This window comes from Arvicanthis niloticus, chromosome 6, assembly GCF_011762505.2.
Source record: "Arvicanthis niloticus isolate mArvNil1 chromosome 6, mArvNil1.pat.X, whole genome shotgun sequence".
Lineage (NCBI taxonomy): Eukaryota > Metazoa > Chordata > Mammalia > Rodentia > Muridae > Arvicanthis > Arvicanthis niloticus.
The window spans coordinates 15,870,548-15,894,898 of NC_047663.1; the positions used below are offsets into that span (position 1 = coordinate 15,870,548).

Consider the following 24,351-nt stretch of genomic DNA (forward strand, 5'->3'; position numbering starts at 1 on the left):
TATTTAATGGTAAATTAATGTTCATGGTAGTAAAACAATCTGATGTGTGATCTTGTTCCAGAGCCCCTCCCAGCCACCTTTGAAACTGTAAGGTGCACTGCACGTGCCACCCGAAAGCCCTGGAGTTCAGAATGAGGGATCTGTTTAAAGATCAAAATTTTATTAGCCTAGAAATGCTTTGCCGTTTCTCTTACCAATTCGGGATATTGTACACTTTTCTTTGAGCATTGAGTTCTTAGCACTGTAGTCTATATGGACCTTCAACTCGAGCAGCTCTCGTGCCTCAAGAGGCCTGAGTGCCGAGGTAGATAGTTGCAACCACCAAACCAGAAAACTAATGTTCTTGGATGTTGAAAAGAACAAAAATCCTCTGGGATGACAAATCAGTGGTAGACCAAGTGAAGCCTTGACATTCGGGCTTGGCCTAAGTCAGCAGCACCCAGCTTCCATCTGGTATTCCTAATATTGATGTTCTTGGAAGACTGTTCTTTCCAAGGTCTCTGGTAAACCATTGCAGCCAGATAGATGAGATGGGTGGGGACGGCTTCTGATTGCACATCAGAGGTTACATCGGATGAACTCTGCTTTCATCATACTATCCAAGCAGTGTCAGTTAAGAATGCTTTACACACGCCGGGCAGTGGTGGCACACGCCTGTAATCCTAGCACTCAGGAGGCAGAGGCAGGTGGATCTCTGAGTGTGAGGCCAACCTGGCCTACAGAGTGAGTGCCAGGACAGCCAGGGCTTCACAGAGAAACCCTGTCACGAAACAAAACAAAACCAAAACAACAACAACAAACCCCAAAAACCCAAAGAATGCTTTACACTTGGCACAATTGTTTCCACCCCAGCTGATGCTCTGACAGTTGATCTGCTTCCGTCCTTCCGAGTTGGAGAGTGCCTGTGCTTCTCGGATGGATCATTGCTGGCTCACTTTCAGGTGCTAGACTAGGACCCTTCCCATGAGCACTGCTCATCCAGTAACTGGTGGGTGCATGCTGCTCGTGGTCAGTAACGCAGAGGGAGGATGGAATCCTCCCAGCTCATGCAGAGCAAGTCTCCTGAGCAGTAAGTGGTTCATAAGTCTCACCCCACACAGAGACTGCGTGTTTGGAACCTTGTATTGACTGGAGCTGCCTTTTTGTGATGTTTCTTATTCATATTCGAGTGGGCTGATGGGATAAAGACCCAATTCTTCACTTTTTACCACTTTTTAAAAGTCAAGAATTTTACCCTTTTCTCTTCTTTAGTTCATAACTTTTTCTTAGGTGTTGGGGTAGAACCCAGGCCCTCGTGCGTGCTAGACAAGCGCTCTACTGCTGAGATACCGCCAGCTCCTGGATCCCTTTAAAATCTCACGTCCACTCCTAGGGCTGGAGAGATGACTCAGTGGCTAACAGCACTTGTGTTTGCAAAGGACCTGGTTTGGTTCCCAGTACTCACATAGGAGTTCACAACCATTTTCCGTGCTTCCTTTTGACCTCCCTAGGCACCAGACATGCAAGTGACACACACATGTGCAGACATGACATCATACATGTTAAAAAAACTTAAACCTTAAAAAAAACCAAACTTTTGTAATCGATCCTAGCCAGTCCTAGTGTTTTCCTTAGAATGTAGATTTGGTGCACATCGTGATGATGGGTGGACAAATGACGGGGGTTCTAAGGAGTCCTTATTCTCAGAGGCTCAGGTCAACACTGGTGAGAGACTCAAGTATTTACCATAGAAATGTCATTCCCCATTCTAAGTGTTTCAGGTACTTGCCTGCCCGTTACAAAATGAGCCATTTAACATTTCCTTATGGAGCTCTTAAGAGGTCTCAATGATTGACAAAATCTGAGAACATTCTTTATGGCAGGCAAAGTGTTAAATGATGATAGCGATTGCATTAGTACAGTCTGTTTGCTGTTGTGTTGTTTTGTTAGCATGCATTAGCATATATTATCATGCAAAATGGAGGGTTTCATTGTTTTCATGTGTATGTATGATGTATTTGATTATATTTTATGCCTTCTGTGTTCTGTTTGTGTGCGTCAGCATGTGTAAATGTTATTTTTAAGGCCCATGTGTAAGACTGGACCTAATGACAGGCCTGTAATTGCCAGTACTCAGGAGGCCAAGGCTAGAAGGGTCAAAAGTTCAAGGTTAGCTCTGAGCAACATAGTTAGACCCTGTCTCCAAAAAAAGGGGGTCTGGGGCCTTGGGAAAGTGGCTTAGTGGGGAAGAGCAGTTGCTGTTCTCCAGAGGACGAGAGTTCAGTTCCCAGCACCAATACCTGCATCTCACGTCTGCAACCCCAGATTGAGGATCTGATGCCCTTTTCTGGTCTCTGGAAGCACATACATACATGTGCACACACTTAAACGGATAGACACATTTACATAAAAGTAAAACAAATCAAGGCTGGAGAAATGGCTTGGCAGTTAACATTTATTGTTCTTGAAGAGGACCTGGGTTTGGTTCCCAGCACCTACATGGTGGTGCACTACCATCCTCAACTCCAGTTCCAGGAGATTTGACTCCCTTTTCTGACCTCCTTGAGCACAAAGCATGTGCATAGTACAGACAGATAGACACATACATACATACATACATGATGCAGATAGATGGGTACAGGCAAAACACTCATACCCATAAAATACGTCCTTAAACTTAAAAACAAAACAAAACCAAGCCACCATATGAATATATTTGTACCAGTTTGAGGATAGGTAAGTCCTTGGCTCACAGTTGTACTCATTTAAATTACTATAATAACTGAGATATACGTGTTCACTGTGCCTGTTTCTTTATTTGCTGCCTAATTGTTTCTCATCTGCTTTTCACTGTATGATTTCCCTGAGGTACGTGTTACATCTCATTGAAATAGGCCAGTAAGTCTTCCAAGTCTTGGATGAATGGTAACGGGAATAAATAAACAGGTATTTATTTATAATAAATAAATAAATGAATGTGATCTGTGAGATGTCAAGGATTGTTTGCAAAGTGGACTGCAGTCAGCAGAAGCTTGGCTAACTTAGAAAGTTAGACTGGTGCTGGTAAGTGGCTTGGTGGGTGCTCGCTGCCAAGCTAGATAACTCGAGTTCACTCTTGCGTCCCACACAGTAGAAGGAGGCCCGCCTTCCCCTGCAGGTTGTCTTCTGGCCTCCACAGGCACACTGCAGCCCGCGTGTAACAAACATTCAGCACAAATGTAATAAACAGGCACCACATATGTGATAAACAAATGCATCAATGTAATCTAAACCCCACCAGGCCAGGAGCCAGGCATGGTGACACATACCATTAACCATGGCACTCAGGCTGTGGGGGCAGGAAGAGCACAGGCTCGAGGCTAGCCTGGGCTACATAAGAAACCTAATAGCAAACAACCAGAAAAGGCCAGACTGGCTCAGTGCTCAGTCCCAAGGGAGATCTGACAAGAGAGCCTTGCTCCCTTGAATGCATAAGACTTTTGAATTTCTCCTTTTGCTTGTCAGCTTTAAGAAAAAGATCATATATTTAGGATAGTGGACATTATCATTCTACCTCCCCAAATCTGGGTTATCAAAACCATACCAAATTACTCCTCAGCAGTCAGCTGGGGAAGCTAACACGGTACATTGTGACCTTCAGTCCTGATATCTGGGATTCTCACCATTGGCACGGTGTTCATTCTTACTAATACAGGTTTTCTCCACCAGGGATGGATGAATGAGATTTACAACTATGATCCAGAAACTTACCACGCGACTTTGACACACTCAGTCTTTGTCCGGCTCGAGGGTGGAACCTTAAGACTTTCAAAGCCCAACAAAAACATATCCAGGAGGGCAAGCTACAATGAGACAAAGCCAGAGGTCACCTACATCAGCCAGAAGATCTACGACCTCTCAGACAGCAAGGTGAGTCTGGGTAATTTTGGAAGCAGAGCTTGAATGAATGAATGAGAAGTATTTGGAGTCTTGATTGGTGTGCTGCATCCCACTCCATAGTGTTGTTTTAGGAGCAGTAGACTTCAGGACGGCATCTCTTGAAGAAACTGAACCCCTGGGTATCTTTTGAAATGCAGGTTGTAGTGTGGCAACTTTGAGTGGGGCTCAAAGTTAGATTTCTGCCCCCCCCCCCCCCGAGTTTTCCTGTGTAATCCTGGCTGTCCTGGAACTCACTCTGAAGGCCAGGCTAGCCTCAACTTTGCAGAGATCTGCCTCTACCTCCTAAGTGATGAGACTAAAGGTGTGGGCCACCACTGACTGGCTGAGCCTGGATTTCTTTGAGCTTCCAAGGTGGAGCTCATGCTGCAGCTCTGTGGACCACACTCCGGGAACACAGGTTCTTTCTCTGCACTCACAACTTTGACTTTAAAAGCTGTTTATGGGGCTGGGGATGCAGCTCAGTTGGTAAAATGCTTGTACATTCACAAAGCCAGTAGTTCCATCCCCAGTGTTAGTGTCAGGTGTGGCAGCATGCATCCGTGACCTCAGGAGGCAGAGCAGGAAGGTCATCATGGTTTCAAGGCCAGCCTGGGCTACAGAGTTAGTTTGAGGCCAGGCTGCTCTGGACTCCATAGTAAGAACTGTTTCAACCTGCCCCCTCCACAATGCCCCCCAAGAGAGAGAGGGAGAGAGGGAGAGACAGGGAGAGGGAGAGGGGGAGAGGGAGGAGGGGGGGGAGAGGGGGAGGGAGAGAGAAAGAGAGAGAGAGAGAGAGAGGGAGAGAGAGAGAAGGAAAGAAACTGGATTTTCAGTGTAAATGCTATGCATGTGTTGCCAGGTATTGATAAAGCTCAGTAAAATATAAAAAGTGTTCGCATGCCAGCACATTTTAATAAAGCATCATTTGTATTTTCCTGGAAATATAAATCGTTATTACACGTAGGCATGGTGTCTTAGTTAGGGTTTTACTGCTGTAAACAGACACCATAACCACAGCAACTCTTATAAGGACAACATTTAATTGGGGCTGGCTTATAGGTTCAGAGGTTCAGTCCATTAACATCAAGGCAGGAACAGGGCAGTATCCAGGCAGGCATGGTGCAAGAGGAGCTAAGAGGCTGGGGCTGGGGCCAGGCTGGGTGAGCACTGCAAGGACAGGAACAGAACTACATCTTCATTTAAAGGCTGCTGGCAGAATACAGACTTCTAGGCTGCTAGGAATACCTGCTAGGAATACCTTCTTATAGCCCACACCCACAGTGACACACCTATTCCAACAAGGCCACACCTCCAAATAGTGCCACTCCCTGGGCCAAGCATATGCAAACCATGACTCAGGAGGTCTCTGTTATCATAGCTCTTGTGAGTGGTCTTTCACTCCCTTTGCAGTGATGGCAGTATGTAAAGTAGTTGCTGTGTAGATTAGTCCTTGAGTTGATTCCCAGCACTGACCTGCATTTTCTGTCTAGACTGAGAGATGCTTTTTCCCCAGCTTAAGCTTTGCCTAGGGTCACTAACTCAGTTGTTATCCAAGCCTGTTTGATGATAACCACTTAAATGTTACTACTCTGTTACCGCTGCCTGAGAATGAAAGATATTCATAGCACTTGCGTATTTAGCTCTGAAATATGTACACTTAGGAATTTTGAGGAATAACAAGTCATCTCTAAAATTCATCCCGTGTTCTACAGTCAGATTATAGATGGATGGTTAGAGTTATTTCACTTCCGCCATTTTAGTCAAAGCTCCCAACAACCTGACCTTTCTGATAATGGTGATATTGATGCACACAGTAGGCACTCTTTAGCATGTAAATCGTCATTTGCCTTTCTCCGTAGATCTATCTTGTACCAAAAAGCTTGGCTCGAAAGCGAATCTGGAATAAAAAGTACCCCATTTGCATTGAGCTTGGTCGGCAAGATGACTTTATGTCTAAGGCGCAGACTGATAAGGAAGCTACTGAGGAGAAGCCACCTCCTGAGAAAGAGCCGGCAAGTGAAGACGTTAAGAAGCCACCCCAGCCTCAAGAGGGGACAAAGTCTAGCCAGCGAGACCCGATACTGTATCTGTTTGGGAGAACTGGCCGGGAAAAAGAGGAGTGGTTCAGGCGGTTCATCCTGGCATCTAGGCTGAAGTCAGACCTCAAAAAGCCGGCTGGTGTTTCTGGAAGTAAATCAGGTAATAGCATTTGTGCTAAGTGTGTGTCTGTTTAAAGGGCTTGTGGGAGGACTAAGAGAGTGGCAGGCAGGCAGGCAGGCAGGCAGGCAGGCAGGCAGGCAGGCAGGAAGCTTGCCTTTAGGTCATTACTGTCTGCAACCTCAAGTGTGTATACTTTTTACAGTAATCACCACCACCCTTCGTTGGAAGTCATTTTTCCAGTGATGGTCTATTTGCAGATGTATGTGGTTAGCCTGTGGTGACACCCTGGGACTCTCATAAAAGCAGCTTCAGGAGACCATAGTCTGAAGAGGGTGGCTAGAGCAGAGCATGGTGGCACATACCGTTAGTCTCGGGACAGTGGCAGTGGCAGGTGAATCTCTGTGAGTTTGAAGTCACTCTGGTGTACATAGTGAATTCTGGGCCAGGCGGGACTACACAGTAAGCCCCTGCCACCTAAGTGCTGGCATTAAAGGCATGTGTTACATGCCCAGCTGTATTTGGTTATTTTTAATGATTTGTCAATGGTAAAAGCCGGGACTGTGGGAGGCCCTGGTAGCTACTTCACACTGAAATCAAGCCTCTACTCTCACACTCCTAGCAATACCTAGGTTAGCTGGGGCTACCTTAAAACACTGTGTGTAGAGATAGAACTTAGAACAACGGGGAAGACTACCGTATTTCAAAGCCGCCTGAATAGCTAGTGCCTAGCTGGCTTGTCATTAGCTGTGAAGGTGGCATTGGTGATGAATCTCCAGAACCAGGCACCTCTGTAAACACCACATGAGAGATGTCTTGCCAGTTGACTGAGGTCTGTCCTCTCTCTCAGGGATGCTATCGCTTAGAGACATAACACAGGTTTCTCCAGCAACTCCCTGTGCAGGTTCTGGCTCAGGAGGCCCAGCTAAGGGTGGAGGTTCCAAATCTCAAGTGCACAGTCTGTCTACAGTCAGACGTGGCTGCAGGATGCGCAGAACCTGGTGAGAGCTGGAAGCCACGAGCGCCCCTGGCACAATTGTAGCCTGACGTTACCAAGGGCTAGCAGTGAGATAGATCTACAGAGTGGTGACAGTTCCTATGCTCTGTTCCACCCAAGCAAAGAAGCTGCCCCACGGGCAGGGAACGACAGCCATGAACAGAGTCAGGTTCTCACCCCTGTCCTTGAACTGGGAGAAGGGGTGCTCTTGGCTCTATCTTTTTAAATTGTTGTTTATTTATTAACTGAACTCTGAAGTTTATTTGGATTGCACTGCATTTTCTACTGTAGTTCTATTATTAAAAAATGGAGGGAGGTGCGGTTATACATTGTCCTGACATTTAAAAATAATATTAATACAGAGTGAGTTCCAGGACAGCCAGAGCTATACAGAGAAACCCTGTCTCAAAAAAACCCAAAAATAAATAAATTAATAATAATAATAATATTAAACCTTGAAGTGGTTTGAGAATGATGAAAGATTATAAAAAGTTTGAATTCTAGGTAAAATCTTGGGTAGTCAGTTCTGGAAATAACCCAGCTAAACCAATAAGTTAAAGTAGCTTTCCCAAGTGTCTGTGTGGTCAGGAGGGAGCTGCAGGTCAGACAGCCAGAAGCAGGCGATACCAGTGATCCAGTGGATTCTGACCTCTGTTCTTACCTTGTCTCACAGTAAACCTGAGTGCAGATAGTTCCACGCTTAAAACTCTGTTGCAACAGGATAAACTGAATCTGGGTCACGATTGAGACACTTGCTGGTCAGGCTCCCGCCTTTCCCTCCACCCACACTTCCTGTCTCTGTGTGTCTTCCTCTTGGGACTCCTCTAAACCTTGCTTTTTTTTTTCTATCTGGATCGTTCTTCTGCCAGGGCAAAGACAATGGCAGCTCTTTCAACAGATAGCACAGGTGTTGCTGGTGGGATGTCAGTGCCAGGTCAACAGCTCTTGGCAATGCTGTTCCAGGTGACTGGGACTTACCTTCCCGTGTGTCATACTTCAGGGGCAAGGATTCAGCTTGTTCCCCTGGTTAGCATGGAACCGGTCCACAGAAGGTGGTTGAGGTCTGCTCTGTTGAATGAAGGATGGCATCTTTGCAGTGCCCTGAGCTGGGGATGAGCATACATTCTTCCTGTGAGTGTTCACAGCTCCACCCGGACTGGAGGGGACACTGGGAGCAAAGAAAAATACTGCACTAACCCTGTTCCAGATTACCTTGGAGAAGAATAAAAAACTATTCTCAACATCACCTATCGTTAGAGCAGGAGGTGTTTTTCAGGGTAAAGTTTTTAAATCATTTGTTAGCATTTTAGCTAGGTTTCCGTTTAACCCCCAGGAGTTGGGGGGGGGGGGGCGTTTTGTTTATTCCTGCTTTTATAATCATTTGTATTAATAGCTATCATTTCTTCCCCAGGGCTTCTGCCCACCCACAGCAGACACAGCAGCCCCTCGGGGCACCTGACCCACAGCCGCAGCAGCAGCAAAGGCAGCGTGGAGGAAATGATGTCCCAACCAAAGCAGAAGGAGCTGGTGGGCAGCGTGAGACAGAAGATGCTTCTAGACTACAGTGTGTACATGGGCAGGTGTGTGCCCCAGGACGACCGAAGCCCCCACAGGAGCCCTGTGCAGAGTGCAGAAAGCAGTCCCACAGCTGGGAAGAAGGTAAAGCTGCCAGGCCCGGGGCCTTCCTGCTCTTCTTAAGTTCACCTTTGTGTGTGAGGGATTCACACCAGGCCCTCCCTGTTTCAGGATTTGAAGACATGGTGATGGAAGGGCATGTGTTCTCACTGGCATTGGGTGGCAGGAAGAATTGAAGCTGGGTAAAGGCAGTTGAGGAAGGCTCTTACTATGTGATTTATCCAGGTCTCTTTGAGGAGGTAATCGGTAAGCTTTAGGAGAACATTCCAGAAAGGCAAGCCCCACTGTCTACAAACACTCCACAGCAGGAATGCAGTTGGGATAGTCAAAGGTGGGCACAAGCACGGATGAGAGAGGGAGGCAGCAGATGTGGAGGCTCAGTGGGACCTCTTTAGACGTGTTCTGAGGGAGATGGGAGGTCCCACAAGGGTTTGAATAGGGAGAGCCATTGTTGGAAGGCTAAAGTGTAAGTGACTGCGGAAAGTCTGCAGGAATGAAGGACTAGGTGGGGAGCGGTGGCAGGTGGGCCAGCCGGGAGAGGAGCTGACTTTGCTGATGGACAAATGTGCATGTGAGAGAGGGAAGCAGGATGTTGCCTCCTGTTTGCACCTGTAGTTAGGCTGTAGTTAGTTAGGTCCTGATCACTGGCCCAGCGCCTTAGTGATCTTTGGCTTTGTCAGTGCTGCTGAATATTTGTCGTGAGATCCAGTCCAGAGGCCTCAGTTCCGACCCCACCGTTTTGAGGCATAGCTGCTGCCTGCACAGCATCCAGCCTCTTCCCATGTAGTCAGTTGTGTTTGACCTCTTGCTGTGGCCAGACTTCTGCCCCTAATGAGGAACATGTGGTGTCTTCCTCTTGTGCCTCTGGCTGCCCTGTGCTGTACTTGCTCTGTTGATCCTCTGTTGATCTGTGTGGAGATTAATCACCGACCTGACCCATGTGACCTTGTTAGCTTGATGACCGTGTGCCTCTGGTGGAAGCAGACTTCCTTCTAGGCTAGGGCAGGTTCTGGCAGCTCCTTAAGAAGTGCCCAGTTTGCCTGGATCATCGCCTTTCTCCCCATGTTGCCTTAATCCCGGGTCATCAGTTGACTGGTTCTCATCAAACCCAAGAAGATGTGGGGGAGAGCTGTGCACTGCCCAGGGAACTTGATAAATACCTTCTGAAGGGCTTCCTCACATTCATAAGGCACACGAAAGCTGAGCGTGGCACACTATTGTAATCCTAACACTAAAGAGGCTGAGGCAGGAGGATTGCCATCCTGGGCTATATATACACTGAGATCCTGTCTTTAAAAGAACAAAAAACAGCCTGGGGCGGTGGTGCATGCTTTCAATCCCAACACTCTGGAGGCAGAGGCAGGAAGATCTCTGAGTTTGAGGCCAGCCTGGTCTACAGAGCAAGTTCCAGGACAGCCAAGGCTACACAGACAAACCTTAATTCAAAAAAACCAAAACCAAACAAACACCAAGAATCATAGTGCCCGGAGGTTAATTTACTAACCACCATGCTCCAGGGAACCAGAGAGCTGGACTTGCTTAGGCCCTGTACATGTCATTGACCTTGACAGCATTTGAACAAAGTGCATGAGTTTAAGACTCTTCAACCTGCTTGGCCTGCCTGAAGCATGTAGGGCCATATTCTGGCTCTCTGGGGTTTGGTAGTGGGGTGCAGGTGTTAGTCATCCATCACTATGAAGCAAACCGTCCCCAAGGTGGTTGCTTCAAACAATAGTCACTATTTATTTTTCTCACAAATTTGTAATTTCATCAGGGGTAGCAGGTGAGGACTTCTGGCTGCTCTGTACAGGATCACTTGGGGATGCTGCCCTGGTGGCTGGAGGATGATCCACTGCTGTGGTGGTTTGAATAGGCACAGCCTTCACAGACTTGTGTGTTTGAATGCTTGGCCCATGGGGAGTGACACTATTAGGAGGTGTGGCCTTTTTGGAGGAAGTGTGCCACTGTGGAGTTAGGCTTTGAAGTCTCCTGTGCTCAAGCTCTGCCCAGTGTGGCTCACAGTCTCCTGCTGCCTGGGAGTCAAGATGCAGGACTCTCCTCCAGCACCATGCCTGCCTACATGCTACCATGCTTCCACCATGATGATAATGGACTGAACCTGTACGCCAACCCCAATTAAATGTTTTCCTTTATAAGAGTTGCTGTGATCAGACAACTAAGACAACTGCCAGGGGGAAGTGCCCTCTCTTGGAGGGCAGATAGATGCTGGTTGTTGAGTGGAGATGAGCCAGCACTGAAAGCTGCAGGCCTCAGTTCTTCTTTGTTTCAGGCAAGCCTCCCTAAGGATGGAGGTATGGCAGGTGTGCTGGTGCCCTTCATCGGGACAGCCTGGTTAAGGAGACGGGCATGGGCTTTGCCCTTCTCCAGGGGAGGCATGTGAGGTGGGAAGTGAGCTCTGCCCCCGTGCTCTGCATCACTCATCTACAGCCAGCAGAGCTGGTGCTGTGCTAACTTCAGATTCGTTCTCCCCACCCTATGAAACACTAACGTGGTTCCAAAAATCAGAAAACACTTGTTTTCCCCAGTGTCTCTGCTGCCCTCACCCACTTCCAGACCACAGTGCTTAAAGGAGTCAGAGACAGGGAGGAACTTGGACAGTCCCTTAGCTTGCTCCATTAGTTTTGAGACTTGGCCACCACCCAGATGTTCACCCAGGTTCACAGGTCCCCTCTTTCATAGAAGGAGCCTTGGGACACTTTGTTCTCCTTACCCTCACTTCCTGCCATCTCGCCTTCCTTCTCCCTTTTTTCAGATCATGGTGAAAGCATTTCTGTCCCTGAGGGTAGGGCTCCAGAGTGTTCTAATCACCCCACACATTCATCTCCCTTTCAGTTGTGTTCAGTGCTAGCTGAGGTGACTGGGCCAGCATTAAGTCTCTGGTTCTTGGGCTCTTAACCAACATGAAAATACCCAGCATCTAATTAGTTAACACAGACTACCCTGCTGTGTGAAACAGTTCAAAACATTACTGGCAGTTGTTCATACCCATAATAATTAAAAACAAGATCAGAAGATTCAGTATAGAAACAACTTTGAAGCTATTAAACTGTTTTTGAATTCTAAATTATTACCGATTTCTAGATGTTTAATGGCTGGTTTTAGGTGATTTTAGTTATAATTCAGAAAATTCTTTTAAAATGTCTCCAAGTGGGATAATACTACTTCTGGTGTATGGGTGTGTCAGGAGGGGACAACCTGCAGGTTGGCTGCACACATGCTCCAGATTTGAGGACAGGAAGTTATGGGCTCTGTGTGCCCTGGACTTGGCTGCTGGGAGAGAAGCCTGCCAGGGCAGCAGTGTGTGCCATTCTCCAGCCATGAGGCTGTGGCACTCAGGGTGTATGGGTACTTCACTTCCTTTTCATGGGAGGACTGAGGGAATGTGAGACACTACAGGCTGCTCTGGGGTGGAGCCCTGTTGTCACTGTCATTCGGGGTTGTGGATTCTATTTTTGATCTAGTATCTGTGAGCTGGATTACAGGACAGTGCCACCTTTGTTTCAGGGCATAAGAATGACATGAACAAGAATTAGTTAGAAAGCAGGAACCCTGAAGCTAGCAGACGTTCCCAGGGCTGCCCTTTTTCTTCTTCAAACTATAAACTGGAGATGGAAAAAAAAAAGCTTATTATAAGTAAAAAAAAAATGAAGCAATATGTCCAATTTAAAAATAAAAATTTAAAGGACACAGGAATGCTGAGAAAAATTAGTAAGGAAAAGAGTACTCTTCATTTTAAAACTTTTATTACATGTATTTGGTATGTGTATACATGTGTGTGTACACATGTGTGCATGCCCCTGTACTCATGCCATGGAAGTAGGAGGATGACTTCCAGGAGATAGTTCTCTTTTTGCACTGTGTGGGTCTTGGGGATTAAACTCAGGTCATAGTGGGGTATGGTGACACACACCTTTAATCCCAGCACTCAGGAGGCAGAGGCAGGTGGATCTCTCTGAGTTCGAGGCTGGTCTGGCCTGCATGGTGTGCTCCAAGACAGTCAGGGCCACAAACAAACACTCATCAGGTTTGGTGGCAAGCACCTTTACCCATTGAGTCACCTCGCTGGCCTAAGAATAGTCTTTTTAATAAATGACGTGGGAACAACTAACTGTCCGTGCAGAAGAAGGATGTTAAACCCGAGCCTCACACTCTGTGCAGAATTAGCTCATGTGACTCAAGCCACACATTCCACGCAGAATTAGATCATGTGATCACAGACCTCAAACTTTAAGCTATAAAGCACATAACAGAAGTAAATCTTAGTTACTGAGTTCGGGGAAACCTCCTGAGCAAGGCATGGGGTGCACATCAGAAACTCTAGCCCACAGGAAATTGATAGAGTATGAGTTCAAGCCTGCCCAAAGGAACACGAGGAAGTAAAAAGAGAAAAAATAAAAGCTCTTACGAAGACAACAGAAGCAAACATCCAAAGAAAAGTAAACTGGGTCCACCTAAATTCAAGCCTTTGGTGCCATAAACAGTGCCATAGAGAACATTGAAAGAGGGCTAACCAAATGGCAGTGGGTAGAGGTGCCTGCTACCAAGCCTGATGACCCGAGTTCAGACTCAGAATCCATCTGGTGGGAAAAACCCACTTCCACACACTAAATAAAAGTAAACAAAATGTAATAAAGCAAATTTTCAAGTTAAAAAAATTAGGGGCTAAAGAGACGGCTCAGTGGTTAAGAGCACACACTGCTCTTTCAGGGGACCTGGGTTTGATTCCCAGAACCCCCATAGAGGCTCACAACTGCCTGAAACTCCAGCTCCAGGAGGATGTGATGCCCTCTTCTGGCCTCCCTAGGCACCTGCATATGTGTGACACACACTTATACAGACACACAAAGATGCACAAAAATGAAAATAATAAAAATAAATCTTTAAAAAATAGTCCACAGAGTAAGAGAAAACATTTGCAAATTGTTTCTCTTATATTGGTCTAATACCCAAAAATATATAAAGGAGTTTTGTGGTTCAATATTAAGGACATAAATAATTGAATTAAGAAATAGGTACATGCGGTTGGGAAGTGGTGTCACATGCCTTTAATCCCAGCACTTGGGAGGCAGAAGCAGGCGGATTTCTGAGTTCAAGGCCAGCCTGGTCTATAGAGTGAGTTCCTAAAAGAAAGAAAGAAAAAAGAAATAGGTACATGCATAGGGAGCTGGCCCACTCAGTACATGTCTGCTTTACAAGGATCTGAGTTTGGATTCCCCAGCACCCACACAGTCAGGCATGATGATGCTCATCTGAAACCCCTGACCTAGGCAGGCAGAGACAGGGAGGTCCCTGCAGCTCAGTGGCCAGACAGTATAGCTTAGTTAATAAGATCAGGTTCTATAAGACCCTGTCAAGAAGAGGGTCTGAGACTAGAGAGAGCTCAGCAGTTACAACAGTGTGCACTGCTTTTGCAGAGGACCAGTTCGGGTTCCAGCACCCCTATCAGGTAGATCACAGCACTCTAAATCTCAGCTCCAGGGATCTCATGCACATCTTTGGCTTCAGTCAGTAGCTGCACACTTATACTTAATCACCCCACCCCCAATACCATGAAGAAAAAAAACTTTATAAACTAATAGGGTGGAGAAGAGACCAAGATTTTCATTTTTTACCTCTGGGCTTCATATACACACATATGTACATACATCTGCACATATATGTGCACGCATACATATAACACACACTCACACACACACAGGAAAAAGGCCAGTGTAAAGGGGAGTGGAGTGAGATCACTAGGCAGGGGCTTGCTAACACAGTAACGTGCGTTTAACTCTCAGATAAAAAACCCAGATGTGATGGTGCGTGCGTGTGACCCCAGCACTGAGGAGATAGAGGCAGGTGGATTCTGAGCTCACTGACTAACCAGTCTGACCTACTCGGTATGTCTCAGGTCCCAGTGAGAGACCCCGTCTCAAAAAACATGGTGGGCAGCCTAAAGGACAGCATTCAGACTAGACCTCTAGCCTTCATACACACATGTCTACACACAAACAGAATGGGTCCGGAGACGGGAGAGATGGCTCAGCAGCTAAGGATAATGCCTGCTTTTCCAGAGGACCTGGGTTCAAGTCACCAGCACCCACATGGTGGTTCACATCTTTCTATAACTTCAATCCCAGAGGCTCCGACACCCTCTTCTGGTTTTTACATGTACCAGACATGCACATACTGCACATGTGCCAGCTATGCAATACTATACATGTACCAGACATGCACATACTGCACATGTGCCAGCCATGCACATACTGTACATGTACCAGATGTGCACATACTGTACAGGCATGCATTTAGGCAAACATTCATACACACAAAAATAATTTTTTAAAATGGGTCAAGCGTCTGGATAGACATTTCAAAGAAAAACCATGTGGGCTGGAGAGATGGCTCAGTACGGAGTGCTTGCTGTTCTTGCAGAGGACCCTAGTTCAATTCCCAGCACTGACAACTACTTGTAACTCCAGCTCTAAGGGAATCCAACACCTTTGGCTTTCCATGGCTCTGGCCTCTTTGGGCAGTTGCATTCAAGTACATATATATCTAAATGCACATGTGCGTGCGCACACACAAATGCAAACACACACACACAGAGTTTTAAAAAATAACAAAAATCTTGTTCCAAAACAGCCAGGACTGTTACACAAAGTAACCCTGTCTGGAGGATGGGTAGGGAATCTTAAAAACAAATGTATTGCTCCATTGGTCAGGCATGGTGCCACAGTCTATAATCCTAGCACTTAGAAGACAAAAGCAAGAGAATCAGAAGTCAGTGTCCATCTTCAGTTACAGAATGAATCAAGGCTAGCCTAGACTACAAGAGATTCTGTCTTACAAAACCATTTTTGAGGTAGAAGGGAGCCAGATACAGTCTCACTATGTGGCCAAGACTGGCCTGGGACTTACTATAAATACCAGGCTGGCCTGTAACTCACAAGGATCTATCTGCCTCTGCCTCCCAAATACAGAGATTAAAGGCACATGCTGTTATTTTTTTTTTTTAAATTATTGGTACACTTTGAAAAGAGACTGAAACTGGGCTTGGTGGTATGTGTGTGTAATCCTAGTTCTCAGGAAGCTGAAGTAGGATTTCCAGTCATCTGTGGCTGTACAATGAAACCATGTCTTTAAAAGGGGAGATAAGGCTTAAAGAAAATACAGCGAAAATGTTTCTGTTCTATCTGGGAAGAGAGATCATACGTGTGTTCAGTAATGAATATGCATTGTTTTAAAATCGGGAACAAGCACACAAGAGTGAAGAAAGTGTTCTGCTGTGTCTGCTCCTAGACCAGGCCACCACAGCTGTCACCTTGACACAGCAGCCATGCGTGACCAGACTCAGGAGTAGTTGCTTCGTTCTCTCTTTTAGCAGAAAGGCATCCCTGGCCTCCCACAGAATTGAGTCTGTCCATGCTGCATTGGGACATGCGCTCATTTTAAATATAACACTCCCCAAGAGCTAGAGAGACAGTCTCGATGGCCTTGCTTCAGCTTCGGAACATTGGCTTCCCCAAACATTGCCTCTGGGAGCCTGCTTGGTTGCCCTTCCTAACCGAGTGAAGGGAGCAGGCAGAGCAATGACTATGCTCCTCACATTGCTCCCTGCATCCAGAGCAGAATTCGGAAATGTATGCACATTTATTCTTCGGCTTTAAATTTTTATGACAATCATTGGAAATGCATTATAGCAGCCTGTGGAGGCCAGGTTTTTGTTCATAAAGCCCTTTTGATGCATTGTCTGTGTTCTACGGCTCTGATGTTAGTCTTTGTTCCCTGTGCAGAGCCTGCCTCAGATACAGGAACTGGTAAAAAGGAAAAGCAGCCTGCTTGTCAGTTCCTTGAGACGTTTTACCAAATCATGTGCCACTGGCTTGGACGTCATTGTGAAATAGTCTTTGTTTCTTGCTGCACGCGTGCGTGCGTGCGTGCGTGCGTGCGTGCGTGCGTGTGTGTGTGTGTGTATGTGTGTGTGTAATTTGTTTCCTGTAAAAATGAGCATTTTAAAGAAAGACTGAAAAGGGTACATGTGCTCTCCTAAGGAAGGAAGATGTGGGCTCCTCTTCTGTATAGCCTACAAAAGAGAGAGTGGTGAGAGTCTGACGTAGGTAGTGGTTTGGCACTGCCCAAGTAGCCTGGGGGCCATTTCCTTCAGACATGTGATGTTTCTTCAGAAGTCTACTCAGATAATCTGATGGGGCTTAAGAAGTTCTGTATCGGTTACCCTTGGCCTGAAGATGATAGTGCAAGTGTGCAGGGGTGGGGGTGGGAGCACAAACATGTCCACACACATGCATGCATACTTGTGGTATAAGAAATCAATGATGCCAGCTTCTATCCTTCTCTCTGAAACTTGGTGGTGAAAAATATCTTGGTTAATGTACAGGACATGACAGCACCAGGGAAGCACCACACAAGAGAATGTTCTAGAGTGGGGTAGAGCCACCACTTCTAAAATGGAAATTATAATGTGTATCAATTTTAAACAAAGGTGTTAATTTTTAGTAGGGGTGCCTGTGGAGGTCAGAAGGGGGTGTCAGCTGGTGTTGACGGTGGTTCTGAGCCACCACTGGCTGCTGAGGACTGAAGTGTGTCCTCTGGAGTGAGTGCAATAGTGCTCTTAACCACTGAGCTGCCCTTCCAGACCATTTGTTTTTTAAAAAGTCACTGATATCCATAAAGAACACCTTGGAAATCATCTAGATTTGAAGGAGTCTAGAACATGTCCTAGGCACTGATGTTCTAGAAAATGGAAGTGAGCCCCTCACTTCCTAGTTCCCAGAGAAAGAGCTGGCACAGGGGCCTGAGCAGTCTGCTGGCTTCATGTCAGATTCCGTGTATGCTCACATGGATCAGACCCTAAGTCCAGACTTCAGATCTGTTACATGACATAAACCGTAAGTTCTCACAACCAGACAGACTTTCGAGGTTAGATTCTTGGCACCTAGTGACCAGTGTGCCATGCCACTGGCCTGGGCACATAGCCAGGTAGACCAGTTGGCTATACAGAGCAGGTCATGGTGGCACATATGCACAAGCCCAAGGCATGAAGGAGAAGAGAGTGGATGGTCTATAGTTGTAGCATGTGGAGCCCAGATGTGTTTACATAGATCACACAGAGAAAGTGTGAGCAGTCATTAGGCGTCTGCATTTCTAGATCTTTTTTGATCTTTCCTTTTGTTTGCTTGCTTTTCTGTGTAAGTCTGCAGTCTAATTCAGATGCCTCCACAAGTGTCTGTCTCATTGGCGAGATGTTGGTGCCTGCCCTTCCTCTTGACAGAGTAAGCAGGGAGCCAGAATCAGGCTTCAGTCATGAACTAGGGATTACCCCTTCCTCAGATGGAAGCAGAGTTCCCCTCTTTCTGGGGTATTGTGATGCACAGATATGGTGATCTTCAGGAGTCTGTTATTGGCCTGTGTGTATCAACAGCACTAATGCTGCCACCCTTGTAAGTACTGAGCCCACCAGCACATGCTCGCCACCAAACCTCACTGTCCCCCCATAGCTGCTGCTGCTTCTTCTCCTTGCCCACTTCTGACCCACAATAGGCCAGATTCCATAGTCTAGCAGCTAACCCAGGAAGTTAGAGACAGGTTTGCTCACCCACTGGTCGCAGCAGATGTTCCAGACAGATTGTGTGTGGGTAGAGCGATGGGCTTTAGAGTATTTATTAGCCTGGGGTTGGGGCCAACATCTGTCCTGAGAGCCATGTTCTCATCCCGCCCTGTGGTTCTTACCTCCTCTTTATCACATGCTGAGAGGGGAGGAGGGCTTTGGAAACTCCTGACTCTGCTAAGTTGAGTATCTCAGAGGTACGACAATGCAAATGTGAGTGTTTATAAGCACCTCAAGAATATCTTGCCCTTGCAGGGATCAGGCTGAACTTGAGTCCTGGCCATCATTTCCTCTTTGATGAGGATGGGCTTGACAGTTGCAGGCCCAAGCCTTAACTGGGAGAAAGATAAGCAGGCTTTGACTGATAACTCTAGGACATTGAGTTAGTTGGGGGGGGGGGGGGGCGCGTGGGCAGGGCAGGCTATCTGAGTGAGCCAGGGCTGTGCAGTGTTAGCTGGATCATGGGAGGATGGGCAGAAGCAAAGGAGACAGAGAGAGAGGTGCAGCTGTGACAGTCAATTTGTTTTTCCTTTTCTTGCTCACCAGCACAACGTGGGACTTGTAATTTATAGGGAAGATGGACAAGTCACATGTTCCATTTCTCCAGGAGGGGCCTTTATGGAAATTAGCACCTGTCTGAGTCTACAGTTTTCTGACAGCTAATTTTGGTCTCTTTTCTTTTGCCAGTTGCCAGAGGCCCCACCTTCTGAAGAGGAAGAACAGGAAGCCTGGGTGAATGCCTTGCTTGGAAGAATATTTTGGGACTTCTTGGGAGAGAAATACTGGTCTGATGTGGTGTCGAAGAAAATCCAGATGAAACTAAGCAAAATTAAGGTATCAGTTTTCACACGAGAGGTCTCTAATCCCCCACCTCTCCCCTTCTGGATGTTCTGTCCCCTTAGTCTTAAAGTGAAAACACGCCTTGATCCAAGTGTGCCACACACATGTCTGACCTGGATCACAGACTGACCTTGATCTGTAACTAAGTATCTAGAGCCTGAGTCAGCTGTGGAATTCGCTGTTTCTACTGTCGCTATGCTATTACCCTCCCTAGGGGTCCTTCAGAGCTTGTTTAGGAGAAAGGAACTCCCGTGGCTGATCTGCTTCTGAGTTAGAGACAGCTTACACTTGGCCTAGCTTTGAGGTGGGCCAAGGCACACAGAAATGTTGAACTACATAAGACCCTTTTCCAGACTGCTTTTCTTCTCTCAGCTAGGGCACTTAAACGTGTCTGCCACCTGACCTTTGCTTTGGGCCAGATGTCTCTTTGTGTTGGACTCTTTCTTTGCTGAAGGAACTCTCCTGATGGTAGCCCAGGCCTGCTTGAAAGTGAGTTTAAAATGCCTAAGGATTCCTTGTATCTGTCATTAAAGGAAATGCTTGCCAACCAGAGATCTGTAGAGGTTCCTGAGAAACAAGCCTTTGGCCTGCTCAAGGTCCAGCCAGGGAGAACGCCTTGGTCACTAAGGCTTCACTGAGAGTCCTGTGATAGCTTATGTCAGAGGCTCTTTGGGGCTATAGATTCCTTTCAGAAGCAGAAACTTGTGGGTCCTTTTGCTAGAAGAATGTATGCTGTTGTAAAACTTCGCATATGCTCTCAGGGAGTTCAAGGCCTTCTGGTCAAGAAAACTTCAGACTAAGGTAAACCTAAGTTTGAAGAAAGATGTGGACACAAAGCAGCTCTACCTTGAGTTTGCTCTTCCTTTGGACAAAAAAAAAGAATATTTTTTTGGCTTAGTTGAGCTATGACAAGCTCTCTCTCTGCCTTCTGCAGACTAGTCTTTGTCCTTCCCCAGCTCTCTGGTAAAGAAGAGAGGCTGCCTCCTGACCCGAGGAGATTTTAGTACAGGGCTTTGGGAGGGCCCTTTGACAAGTATCACTCAGTTAGTGTCTTCAGGGTAGGCTGAGGGTTGGCCTGACTCCTGCTAGCCATCGTTAAGTATCCCTCTTTCTTGGGGGATGAGATGTCAGTAGCCCCCTAATGGGTACTTGGCCTCTTTGTCACCTTGGGAAGTCTCTGCTCCATTCTCAGACACGGGGTAGGGGGGTGGGGGGGTGCTTCCCTGGAGCAAGAAGAGAACAGGCCATGCCTGGGTTCCAGATGGACACTCACCAGTTCCAGTAGCATGAACTTTCGAACTAAGAGTGGAAGTTCCTGGTGCCTCATCCCCGGAGGAGTGACGAAGGTTCCCTCAGTCCAGAGAGAGTCTAGAGAAGTCTTCTGCTTCCATTGCTCATGACAGTGCTTGCAGTTCACAGCTTAAGCTCCTTCTACCTTTTCTGGTCAGAAGGACTGAGGTTAGCAAGTAGTTGAGGTCCAGTAGTGTCTAGTGGCAGGAAACTGGGACACTCAAGGCATTGGTGGCTTCATCTGTCTCTCACCGCTGCTCCTCTCATCCCCGCCCACTTGTGATCTGGAGACAGAGGAGACCGCAGGACCAAAGGGCAGAAGGATAATGCCACATTCCTCCATGGTTTCATACAATGGCTCATGTCAGCCAGAGGTGCATCTGGTATCCAGACTGTGGGTTTAAAGCAAGCAGCATTTCTGCCCCAACAGCAAGTGAACTCTTTGCCTTGGCCCCCGAGGCTCACATCCATCTTTGGGATGCTCATGCCCTTCGGCAGATGCTGTCGTTGCACACAGGCTGATGCCCATCCACAAACGAGAACATATCCCACATACCTGATGGTCCGGGCCCCAGATGAATTTACTTAGGAGGGTAAGGAACATGACCCCTGGGTTCCTGTCTCATGCAGGACCCTGTAGGTTTCTGGTTGACTGGCACAGAGGAGGGACTCTTGCTTTCTTCAACATTTGAAAGAGACTGACCTAGGGGGAACTGCATGAAGAGAGGTTAGTTGTGTTGTGCTAGCTTCCTGGGGTTAAGTAGACCCAGAAGTCTCTGCTGGCCAGTCCACTCCTAACATTCAGAGGTAACTAGAGGCTACTCACCAGGCTACCTCCTCAGTGCCAGGTACAAACAAAAAGCACTGTGGCAATGTGTGAGGTGGGGCAGACTTGCTCAGCCAAGTGACATTTTGTAGACTGATAGAGATGTCACCACATTTACATTGATGCTTTGGGTGGGGGGGGGGGTGTCTAAGACAGAGAGCACCAATTCAGACAAGTGTGACTGAGGGCTGGACGTAGTAGTTCAGGTGATACCGTTTTTGCCTGCCTACCATGCAGAAAGCCCTGGGTTCATTCATGATGGCACCCATGTGTCAATCACTGCAGCATTTGGAAGGTAGTGGCAGGAAACTGGGACACTCAAGGCTATCCTCAGCTATTGAGTGAGTTTGAGCCCAGCCTGGGATACATGAGAACCTGTCTCAAACAACATTGGTTAGATGCCATGCTCATGGATGCCTGTAAAAAAGCAGAGGTGAAGTTCTCCAGCTGGTCAATCCTGACAGACCCCACTTCCTGCTGAGGGCCGGCTGTAGAGATCTACTGTGTAAAGGGCAGACTCACCCCTGACCAGGTGCAGCCCCACTGTGTTTTAAATTTAAAACATATATTAATTTCTACAAATTAGTCTAATGTTTAACTAGATAAATATAACTTACACAATTCTGGAAGAAAAGAGAAGAAGGACTTAAAATCTATAAAAGCTGTATCATAGCCAGGTGTGATGGTGCGTGGCTATCATCACAGCACCCAGGAGGCTGAAGCAGGTGGAGCATCATAAATTCAAAGCCAGCCTGGGCTACACGATGAGACCCTGCAAGGGGCAAGGGGAGACAGACAGACGGACGGAGACACAGAATTATAAAGGTACAGCAATAGGAGGAAATTGATGCTGGTAGTTAACACTACCGTGCAGACTCCAGTGTGGTGGGAAGCTAGTATTCAAAGGTGCTCGTCCAGATCAGGGAAGTATCGGTTACTTGCTGGATAATAGGCAGGATAACCAGCCATTTGGAAAAAATACTGAACCCCTACTTCAGACTTTAGGCTAAGCTGCGTGAGATGATGCGTGTCTTTAGATCCAGCACTGGGTGGCACAGATAGGCAGGTCTCTCTGAGTTCAGTCCAACCACAGTTACATTGAGATCCTGGGGATGGGGGAGCCCTTACACTAAAATAACAAATGACCTGAAGATTAAGAAAACGCAAACCCAGCCTGGCCGTGGTGCCGGGCCCAGAACTCTAGAGGTGGAGGCAGACAGATGTCTGAATTTGAGGCCAGCCTGGTCTATGGAGCAAATTCTAGAACAGCCAAAGCTACACAGAGAAACATTATCTTGGGGAGAAAAAAAAAAAAAAGGAGGAGGGGGGAGAGGGAGGGGGGAGGGGAGGGGGGAGGGAGGAGAAGGGGAGAGGGGGAGAGGGAGAGAGAGACAGAGAGAGACAGAGAGAGAGACAGAGAGAGGGAATGAATATGAGAATACAAATCCAGCCAGAGGAGGTACAGATAAGGTCATGGTATGATCTTGGGGTAACTTGGGGACTCTGAGGATAGCAGTACTCTTCCGTTATTCCCTCGATGATGAATCCCTGCTGATAGAGCTGGGGGTGTTGCCCAGCAGAGACAAGGTGGCACACTCAGATGAGTAGCCAGAGGAGGTGCAGAAACCCAAGGGGAGGCTGCAGTCTGCCTGGGTCAGCAGAGCGGGGGAGCTGTGGCCCTCCCTGAAGGGGCAAAGGTGGCGAGCAGTTTACCAGTCATCTGGCAGGAGAGCTGTGAGGGTCGAGCTGTCTGTCTAGGCTACTGGCCTTCCCTGAGTGTGAGGGCAGATGCTAACATTTCTCCCCGCACTTTCCCTCCCCTGGCCACTGGTGTACCCCATGGCCATATACAGCCTGAAGCCAGAGAGACCTTGGACACGGGCTTCCTGGGCAAAGTCCTCTTAGACCTGCCTTTGTGGAGCAGGCAGAGCATGGGAGGAAGACAGAAGTAGCCAGTCCTGCCACAGGGGGACGTAGGGTTGGGTTTTAGGCTTTAGTTTTGGTTTTCATAGTTATTTCTAATCTTGTGGTAAATTTGCCTGTCTGAAATGTAACAGTTTCTTACCCTCATTCCTCATTCTTACCATGTGTATCCTCTGCCTGGCAGGTGTCAGGTCAAATGCCTTATAGATGCCTCTTCACCTCCTCAGCCAAGAGGCCATCGCTGACCAAGTCCACACCAAATTCCTGCTTTATGAATGAGATTATAGCATTGTCTGTTTTTTTGTTTCCGCCTCTCTGGTCTGTACGTAAAGATGTGATCCAACACCTAGTTAACTGCTTTCTCCTCAGGCAGTGCCTTGAGCTCTGGTTGACGTTCTTGTGTTACCAGCTTCCTGGGGTCTCATTCACTGTTTGTTTCTTTTCTGCAGCTCCCCTACTTTATGAATGAACTAACACTGACAGAGCTTGACATGGGTGTGGCTGTGCCAAAAATCCTTCAGGCCTTCAAGCCTTATGTTGATCACCAAGGTAACGTTTAGTTGACTGCAGAGGACTTGACCGGTGGGTGCTAAAATGCTTACCTGGCTGCAGTTCCCCTGCCAGGGCTGTGCTAGAAAGGAGTCTAACCTCCTAGCCACATGGACTGTGGCTTTCCTTCTTATTCTTTAGTTTTTAAACTTGGGGTGTGGGGAGAGGGAGAGAGATTGGGGAGTTGGTGAGGAATGTGCATGCTGGGGTCAGAGGTCAACTCTATGGAGCCAGTGCTTTTCCTTACCTTTAATGGGTTTCGGGGCTTGAACTTAGACCATTCACCTTGCACGGCAAGACCATTTACCCACCGAGCCATCTCACCAGCCATTTTTGGTTTGTTTTGATTTTGTTGTTTCATTGTTGAGTCTTGCTGGGTGTTGCCCAGGCTGTTCTTGGACCTTGCTCTGTAGCCCAGTCTGTCTTTGAACTCATGATCTTCCTGCCTCAGCCTCCCTAGCACAGACATGAGCCACCACACCCTACAAATGGTAACATTCGTTTACAACATTCACGGAAGGGAACTGAGTGGCAGTAAATCTAGCTTCCTTTTTCTAGTCTGCACCCTCAAGCCAGTTTCGGGGTGCAAGCTTTTATGTGAGTTGT

The 24,351-nt window shown here is 47.2% G+C and overlaps 1 protein-coding gene across 3 annotated transcripts in view; it reads left to right on the forward strand.

Moving 5' to 3' along the window:
- Positions 1-24,351, forward strand: part of Tex2 (testis expressed 2) — a 110,878-nt gene that overhangs the window by 60,366 nt on the left and 26,161 nt on the right. For all 3 annotated transcript variants that reach the window (XR_013110973.1, XM_034505931.2, XM_034505932.2), the window contains exons 3-7: positions 3,688-3,888; positions 5,757-6,096; positions 8,463-8,710; positions 19,005-19,151; positions 23,646-23,745. Coding sequence is in view for 2 of the 3 variants with exons in the window: in XM_034505931.2 (XP_034361822.1) it covers positions 3,688-3,888; positions 5,757-6,096; positions 8,463-8,710; positions 19,005-19,151; positions 23,646-23,745 (1,036 nt within the window). In the remaining variant the exon portion in view is untranslated. The remainder of the gene's footprint in view (positions 1-3,687; positions 3,889-5,756; positions 6,097-8,462; positions 8,711-19,004; positions 19,152-23,645; positions 23,746-24,351) is intronic.